The 9,157-nt window shown below is 39.6% G+C and overlaps 1 protein-coding gene across 1 annotated transcript; it reads right to left on the bottom strand.

Moving 5' to 3' along the window:
- Window positions 1–4,417: 4,417 nt before the first annotated feature.
- On the bottom strand, window positions 4,418–5,281 carry LOC109155068. Its single transcript, XM_019302795.1, has one exon. The coding sequence runs from the start codon at window positions 5,279–5,281 to the stop codon at window positions 4,418–4,420; it is 864 nt and encodes a 287-aa protein (XP_019158340.1).
- Window positions 5,282–9,157: the final 3,876 nt, after the last annotated feature.

Consider the following 9,157-nt stretch of genomic DNA (forward strand, 5'->3'; position numbering starts at 1 on the left):
CGCATTCTAGGTATTTCGTTTTGTTTTTGATTGGCTTGAATTTCAAAGTCGAATCTCTGTTTTTGTTATCCGAGGATTACGGCTTGTAAAGCTCATCTAGCGAACTGGTATGGCTGCTGCACCAAGACGATGGAGGTGCACCACCGTGATATCCCGATCGGGGCCACGGACGATACTCAATTATCAGGTTTTGGTTTTGTGGTTCTTTTTCTCTTTCGGTAGCATGGCATTTGAGTTGGAGGTATCCACTGCACTCCTCCCCCGTGTGCATTTGCGTCGGTGGTTTCCATTAGGCCGTAATAGTGCATCCCTATTGTGTAGTGTTCCTTGGCACAACATTTTTTCGTGGTTCCACTGTCTGTGCATCGTGCGTCATGTGGTAGCAGTGCACACACGAGGCCCATGTGGTGCTCGTAATAGTGTCCTTTATGCGCCCGTGCATTGGTGGCCGTGGTAACCATTACCAAATCGGGCGCATGGAGACGTTGTTGCACGCCTGCGAAGTGCTCGAACTCATGGAACTGTTTGAACCCCGTGCAACGAGTCGCCTCGACTTGCCGGTGCACTTCCTTTGCGGAGCGTCGTTTCTGCGTGTGCATGCTAGCGTTGGCGTTCTTGACGGTGATGCATGAGTACAATGCACGGTAGTAAGATTTGTGTTTTCTAATACTGTTTTCTTTAGGCTTAGTTATTTCCCAAAGCAGAATATGAGTTTTTGATATTATACTTTTACTAGTATTAAACCAATACAATCCAGTTCCCAAGTGCATAATGTAGGGGCTCTAGGAATATAGTTAATAAACTTTAATCTTACTGTGTAATTTAGTATGCACTGGGTGCATGTGTGGAATTACTTCTGTGCAGTAGTTCATTGAGAGAACCCATGTGTAATGTAGGATTCACAACGTGCATCTGTAGAATTACTTCTGTGCATTAGTTCATTGAGAGAACCCATGTGCATGCTAGCGTTTGCGTTCTTGACGGTGATGCATGAGTTCAATGCACCGCAGTTTTAATGGTTGGGCTGGGAGGGGTATGTGTGTGGCATGTTTTTTTTTTTTTTTTTTTTTTTTGGGGGGGGGGTGGGGTTTTGTGGTGACAGTGAGTATGTATGGTCTGACCATTCTAATGCACGAAGCTATTTTTGTTAGATTTGTGTTTTCTAGAATGCTTGCTAGCTTCCTGGTACTTCACGTTTTGTTTCAAAAAATGGACTTGGTCTACCGGTATATGTTTTTGGTGTTCAAGAATGCACATGTCGAGACCATCCCGACCCAATACATTGTGGGTCGTTGGTGCAAACAAGTCATAGTGTTGGGGCCATGAATAATGTTGGGATGTTTTTTAACATTAGTACATTAAAGTATTAAACTAGTTATTTGCATTGCACGGCATAGTTTGGGAATATGATGTTGGATAGGTTTTTTATTTATGTTCCAAATATTCTTGGAAATAGGGTTCTATATGTTACGTTGCTACAGTTTAGTATGGTTGTCCGACCTACTTATTGTTTTATGCTATATATGCTTGTTAGCGTACAATGTAATAACATATATCCATTTTCTTGTTGAAACTATAAGTATATATCTAGTATTTCACCTCATACATAGCTTGAAAATATAAAGCTACTTTTACATTTTACATGTGGCTGTGTTATCAAGATTTAGTGTTGTGCTATCTATGTTCATATTTCATAATACGTATAATACCCACCATTATTCTATCAAAAGAGTAATTGTAAACTTTTGATGAAGAGCTAATTCGAGAAATGGTTCAAAAGATGAAAAGAAAATTGGTCTGGTAAAAGTAATTACAAAGAGTAATTGTAAGTCATCCATTCCTCTCGTAGGTTCACAAATTTTTCTCTCTTGCCGTCGTGCAAGCATCTAGGGTTTTGTGTTTTCACTGGTTTTTTCGCCGTTCATTATGGCGGTTTCCGGAGTCGCTGATATGTACGCTAACCTTACGTTGGCGGATGTCGATGATGAAGATGTGTCTGTGCAGCAAAGTGTTCCGATCAGCCAGACTGAGAAGGAAGAGGAGTATTACGCTGTTGGAAGGCTGGTTACGGATAAGCCAATTAAGTTCCAATTTTTTCAGGATACGATAGCGGGGGTTTGGCGGCCGGGATACGGAGTTAATATGAGTCAACTCCATACCCATCGTTTCTTGATCCGATTCTATGATGAGGATGACTTAGAAAAAATTTTGGATGATGGACCCTGGAGCTTTGAGCAGAATCTGTTGGTGTTGCATAAACTCATTTCGAATGAGGATCCAGAGACAATTCCCCTACAACGTGTTGAGTTCTGGATTGAAATTCATAACTTGCCGTCAGGTTTTAGAACGGAGGCTATTGTGGCTGCTATTGGTTCCTTCTTGGGGGTGTTGATAAAGGCTATCGAAAGAAATTTTGATGGTTCCATGCACTTGATCTACCATGTACGTGTTTCCATCGATGTGGCTAAGCCTTTGAGAAAATAGATGAAACTCAAACGTGATAATGATGCCCGGGCAGTGATTGACTTCAAGTATGAATGCCTCCCCACCTTTTGCTTTATTTGTGGTGTCATAGGGCATGGGGACAAGTTATGTCAGAAAGTCAAGCGGGGATCTGGTTTGGTTATTGATAAACTCTATGGTGCCTGGCTTCACGCGAGTCAGCGTGGGGTGGTTACATCGACAGGTCAGCGTTAGGTTGCCCCAGTAACAACCGTTGAACGTAAAAATTGGATTCCACCTGCATGTGAAGGGGACGTGGGGTGTAGTGCTGATAACCCAGTTCTAACTACTGATCAGGGACGGACTACCACCGTTACTGAGTTAGTTTGTGTAGAGCAGAAAAAACGTAGATTGGAGGATGAAGTGGGAGCTGGTACTGCGGTCACTATAATGGATTTTGAAACAACTAGTTCAAAAAACTTGGTTCAGGAGGGTTTTCATGAGTATCTTATTCTGGAATTGCCAGGGGCTTGGCAACCCGACGGCAGTTCAAGTGTTAGCGGATTTGATCCGTACCAAGAGGCCGAAGTTGTTATTTCTAATGGAAACTTTTTTAAATAGACTGCGCATGGAACCGATTCGTAGACAGTTGGGGTTTGCTAGTATGCTGTGTGTTGATGCTCAGGGGCATAGAGGTGGGTTGGCGCTCATGTGGACTGATTATGTTGAAGTGGAAGTGACGAGCTACTCAAATAATCACATAGATGCTACGGTGGTGTTAGATGTAGGAAGTCCTGAATGGCGTTTTACGGGGTATTATGGTTTTCCTAAAAGGCATCGTAGATGTGACTCATGGAATCTCTTGCGCACTCTTGTTGGGCTCAGTACATTACCATGGGTGGTGATGGGCGACCTAAATGATCTGCTTTGTCAGACTGAGAAACGAGTGAAAAAAATATAAGGAGCAACACACACAGTAATGTTGTAACGTATGTTTGTAACACCAGGAAATTGTAACGCAGTTTGGGCGAAAACCCTAATCTGCGAGGCACTTCTCAAATTGAAAATTAACCTAAATTCACTATGAGCAATTTCAAAAGTACAGAGTATAGGAAGAAGAAAACTTTACACAATAGATCTCACAAACTCTCATAATCTATTGTAACCTAAACTCTCGTACTACTCCAAAGTGATAGACTCTCTTTCTCTCAATATATCTGTATGCACTCGGTCAGATGATTCGGGTAAAATCGCTGCTTCTATTCTTCTAAGAGTCTTTCTTAAATAGGTGATACTTGATCATAATCCTAGTTGAAGTATAAGTCCCAATTAGATTAGGATTTGAATGATGCTTGTAGTTTGACTGGGAGACAATTGAATCTGTGTTTTCAATTATCCTTTTTGCCAATAATATTTTTGACAATTCTTTATTCAACAATCTCCCCCTTTTGTCAATATTTTTGGCAAAAACCTTGATTCTTGATTTTCTTGAATATCTCCCCCTTAGTCCTTGCTGTCTAGTAGTCTGCTTATCACAATCTTCAAGTGGTAGTTTTGATTTGAAGTGATTGGTGATAGTGTCAAGTCTTTAAACTGTCTTAGTCCAAGGATTAGTAACCTAGGCAGTTTTTCCTAATAATGCACATAGTCATTTGCTATTGCAATTACATTAGCATGCTATTTTGATAGTAAGACAGAACACAAAAAATAGTCTTTCTAATGATGCACATAGTCATTTGCTATTGCAGTTACATTAGCATGCTACTTTAATAGTAAGACAGAACACAAAAGATAGGCAGATGTCAAAAAGATTGTCTTGGCAGTATCAGTATCAAAAAAAGGCATAATAGTAAGCAGTCATCATCATAATAGTAAGCAGTCATCATCATCAGGATTCATCTCCCCCTGTTTTTGACAAAAACATTTGACAAGTTCAGTCTGAGTCAGAGGATGTTGCTTCTGGGGTTCTAACAGCCTATTCTTCTTCTTGGCTTCCTTCTTGATTTTCTGCATCATCTTCTTGGGACTTTTCAGTCTCTCCTTCAGATTCTTCTTCATCAGCATTTACTTCTTGGGATTTTTCAGCTTCCTTATCAGGCTCTTCTTCATTATTTTCTCCTAAGGCTGTAAGCCATTTGAGTACTTCAACTTTCTCTTCTTGGATTTCCAACTGTCTCTGCTTTATGTACCTTTCAGATGTATTAAGCTCATTGAGTTTTTTCTGGAAGTATTTTTGAAGCATATCAGTGTTCATGGGGTTATCTTCTGGACTTGTGGTTTTCAGGTCATTTTGATGAAATCCCTTTTTCAGTTTAATAGACACATTCAGGGTTTTGATCTGTTGGAGCTTCTTCTTGGTAGTCTTCAGTCCTTGTTTGGTGAGGATTGTTTGGATTAGGTTTGGAGAGATTAGAGAGGCTTTGAGAGATTTGATTTCAGCTAGATTCATGATTTGTTGATGTACCAGTTCTCCATAGCTGATTTTGATCTTTTTCCCAACTTTGTATAATAATTCTGCCAAGCTCCATTTCACAGTGTTCTCATGTAAGGAAGGCATCCAGTTTGCCAGAGCTATTTTCTGTAGGATTGCATATTTGCTTGTCAGGCAGGCAGCTTTGATCTTCTTCTTTTCAAGGACTACATTTCCTGCTGTGATCTCCTGGGCTATGATGTCCCCATTATGATCGAATTGATCATCTTGTTCAAAGGTGTTGTAGCAGGTGTTTATAACATCTGGGGAAAAGTCATAGTACTTTCCTCTTAGGTAAATTTTTCCATACAAAGGACTTGATGGGACTGATGATTCCTTTTTGAGATTGCTATAAAATTCATGAATCATTTTTTCTTCAAATGGTTCAATCTTTGTGACTGTGTCAAGCAACTTTCCTTGAGCTAGGAGTTCTATGATGTGTTCTCCATCTTTAAGGTTCTCCAGATTGACCAGCTTTTGAGGGATGATTTTTCGTTGTGAGGTTTTGTGCCACAGATTGCTTGAAGCTTTATCCTAGAACTGGTTGTTGAGAGGTTGTGGCAGATCAGATGTTGGAAGTGTGGTTTCAACATCTATTTCTGCTGTTTGTTTTCCCTTTTCCTTTGATGTGAACTTCCTTCGTGATTTGCCCTGATTCTTTGAGACATTTACCTGGGGCTTTTTGGACCTTTCATTCTGGCATTCTTTACTATTTTCCCAGGCATCATCAACTTCTTTTTGTTTTCTTTTAGCAGTCCTAGTCATCCTTGGAGGTGGGATGTTAGGTGTCCTTCTTGGAGGCCCCACAGATATTGGAAAATCACATGGTCTTTTAGCTCTGGGGTCAGCTCCTTCATACGGATCCACTCTTCTTCTTTTTCTTAGGAATTCATCAGGATTAGTTTCATTTGGGCTTGTTTCGTGCCTTCTTCTCTTAATTCAGTAGAAATATTGTCTAGCTCTTTTTCAAAGCTGTCAACTGTGTCTGAATTTGTAACCCTAATTTCTGGGTTAGATTCTGATTCCCTAATTTCTTCCTCATTTGTAGGGAGTTTTTCTTGTGGCACTAAGTTTTCACTTTGTTGGTGTATGATTTTGTCTAGGTCAACTATCAATTCCCCAAATATACCCTCTGAACCAGTCGGTTCTGTTTCTGCAATCGGGTTTGATTCTGCAAGTGGGTTATCATCTAGGGGTGATTCGAGAGGGGGAGATGAGTTACCAGGTTGAGAGTAGATGTCTTCGAAAGGTATCTGCGTGATTGGTACTGGATCCATGACTATATCCTTCGAGTGTTGTGGCTGATCGAGTGGAGAATCTTTGCTGATGGCAGGGGTTCCTCGTCGTGGTGGCCGACGGGATGATTTCTTTCCTTTCGGCATCTTGGAACCTCTTGATTTCTTCATAGTTCTGAGATTGGTGAGTGATGAAGAAGATGATCGACAGGAGTGGTGGTCGTGGATGGCGATAGTGGTGGTGATCGTGGATGGTGATGGACAGAACAGAGGAGTGAGATTGCAATCGGACCCGGAAGTGATATTTTGGATTTTGAACCGGATTCATAACATGGGCTATTGGGCTGAGATCCGGATTCAGATTATGGCATTCATGGGTTGGCCCGGTTTGTCATTCGTAAGCTTCCTTCTCTTTTTTTTATTTTTTTTTTATTTTATTTTTTTTATTTTTTTATAAATAATATATGAAAAAAAACTATTATATAAAACAAGAGAAAGAGTAGAGTTTAGTTAATTCTACACAGTCCAATTTCAGACCTTAGTCTTGTGAATTTATTTCCGTCCAATCCTTTTGTCATTATGTCTGCAAGTTGATTTTCTGTGTTGATGTGCCTCATGATAATGATTTCTTCCTCTACTAGTTCTCTGATGAAGTGATGTCGTATGTCAATGTGTTTAGTACGTGAGTGTTGGACTGGATTTTTTGAAATATCTATGGCACTTTTGTTGTCACAATATACTGTTATTTTTGCTTGACTGATTCCATAGTCTTCTAGCATTTGTTTCATCCATAACAATTGAGTGCAACAGCTTCCAGCAGCTATATATTCAGCTTCTGCAGTTGATAGTGATATTGAATTTTGTTTTTTACTTATCCAAGAGACTAGATTCGTTCCAAGTAAGAAACATCCTCCAGTAGTACTTTTTCTGTCATCCATGTTGCCTGCCCAGTCTGCATCGCAGTATGCTGATAGATATTTGTTTGTGTCAAAAGAGTAACATATTCCTAGATCAGATGTTCCTTTGATGTACTTGATAATTCTCTTCACAGTTTTCATGTGTGATTCTTTAGGAGATGATTGATATCTGGCGCATATGCCTACTGCGTAGCAAATGTCTAGTCTACTGGCAGTTAAATATAGTAGACTACCAATTATGCTATGATATAGTTTTTGTTCTACATCTTTTGCTTCTGTATCTTTGGCAATTTTGTCTGATGTTGCAATAGGTGTTCTGGCAACTTTGCTTTCTTTTAGACCGAATCTGTTGACAAGATTGTTTGCATACTTACTTTGTGAGATGAAGATTCCTTCTTCCAGTTGTTTTATTTGCAGACCTAGAAAGTAGCTGAGCTCTCCAACCATGCTCATTTCAAATTCGCTTTTCATGTGACGAATGAATTCATCTTTGTAGGTCTCTCTGGATGATCCAAATACTATATCATCAACATAGATTTGTGCTATGATGATGTCACTTTTATAGTGTTTGACAAATAATGTTTTGTCAACGCTTCCTCTATTGTACCCTTTTGAGAGTAGGAATTGTGTTAACCTTTCATACCAAGCCCGTGGAGCTTGTTTTAAACCATATAAGGCTCTCTTTAGTCTATAGACATGGTTAGGATGGAATGGATCTTCAAACCCTTTGGGTTGGGATACGTACACTTCCTCTTTTATATATCCATTCAGGAATGCTGTTTTCACGTCTATTTGGTAAAGTTTGATTTTTAGGATGCATGCTACGGCGAGGAGAAGGCATATGGATTCTATCCTAGCAACTGGGGCAAAGGTTTCTTGAAAGTCGATTCCTTCTTCTTGAGTGTATCCTTGTGCAACAAGTCGGGCTTTATTTCTCACTATATTTTCCCTTTCATCAGTTTTATTTTTGTAGATCCATTTTGTTCCTATGATGTTAAAGTTGTCTGGTGCAGGGACAAGTTCCCATACTTCATTTCTTTCGAATTGTTATAGCTCTCCTTGCATGGCTTCGATCCAGTATTCGTCAAGGAGGGCCTGCTCGATGTTTTTTGGTTCTATCTTTGAAGTGTAGCATGAATCTCCTTAAGACATTTTGAGGTAATCTCTTTTCTTTCCTCTTGTCCGTATTCCCTGATTTGGGTCACCGATGATATTTTCTGTAGGATGATTCTTCTGGATTTTAGTGTTCTTGTTGATGGGTGCTTCATCGATATTTTCTTCATCATCTTCTGTTGGTTTTCCAGAATTATCATCTTGTTCTGACTCTATAGGTGGTGTTGAAACTTCTGTTTCAACACTTATGGTTTGCTCATCATCATCATCTTTGACTTCTGTTGAATCTATGTCAGTGAATGACACATTGATGGATTCCATTACACTTTGAGTTCTAAGATTGTAAACTCGAAATGCCCTGCTGTTAGTAGAGTATCCTAGGAAAAAACCTTGATCACCTTTGATGTCGAATTTCCCCAATTGTTCTCGGTCTCTTAAGATATAACATGTGCTACCAAATATGTGTATGTGTTTGAGGTTGGGAATTTTTCCTTTCCATATTTGGTATGGTGTCATATTTATCTCTTTCCGTATGTATACCCGGTTGATTAGATAACAGGCTGTACTTACAGCTTCAGCCCAAAACTTTTGAGGAATCCTTTTGTGATTTAGCAATACCCTTGCCATTTCTTGTATAGTTCTATTTTTCCGTTCCACTATTCCATTTTGCTGCGGTGTTTTAGGGGCTGAAAATTCGTGGTGTATTCCTTTTTCGTCGCAAAAATCTTTGAAGTACGAATTTTCGAATTCTCTTCCATGATCACTTCTTAACCGTAAGATTTTTCCTATTTTTCCTTCTTTTTCAGTTTCAATTTTATTGATGAGAATTTTGAAGCTTTTGAAGGTGTCCGATTTTTCTCTGAGGAACATGACCCATGTAAAACGTGAGTAATCGTCTACTGTTACATGTACGTACCGTTTTCCTCCTATGCTTTCAACTTGAGTTGGACCAAAAAGATCCATGTGTGCAAGAGTTCCAT

Source organism: Ipomoea nil, unplaced genomic scaffold (genome assembly GCF_001879475.1).
Source record: "Ipomoea nil cultivar Tokyo-kokei standard unplaced genomic scaffold, Asagao_1.1 scaffold2690, whole genome shotgun sequence".
Taxonomy (NCBI): Eukaryota; Viridiplantae; Streptophyta; class Magnoliopsida; order Solanales; family Convolvulaceae; genus Ipomoea; species Ipomoea nil.

Bases quoted from the DNA above. Each gene is read 5' to 3' on its own strand.
- LOC109155068 (XM_019302795.1), bottom strand. From the start codon at position 5,281: ATGATTCATGAATTTTATAGCAATCTCAAAAAGGAATCATCAGTCCCA.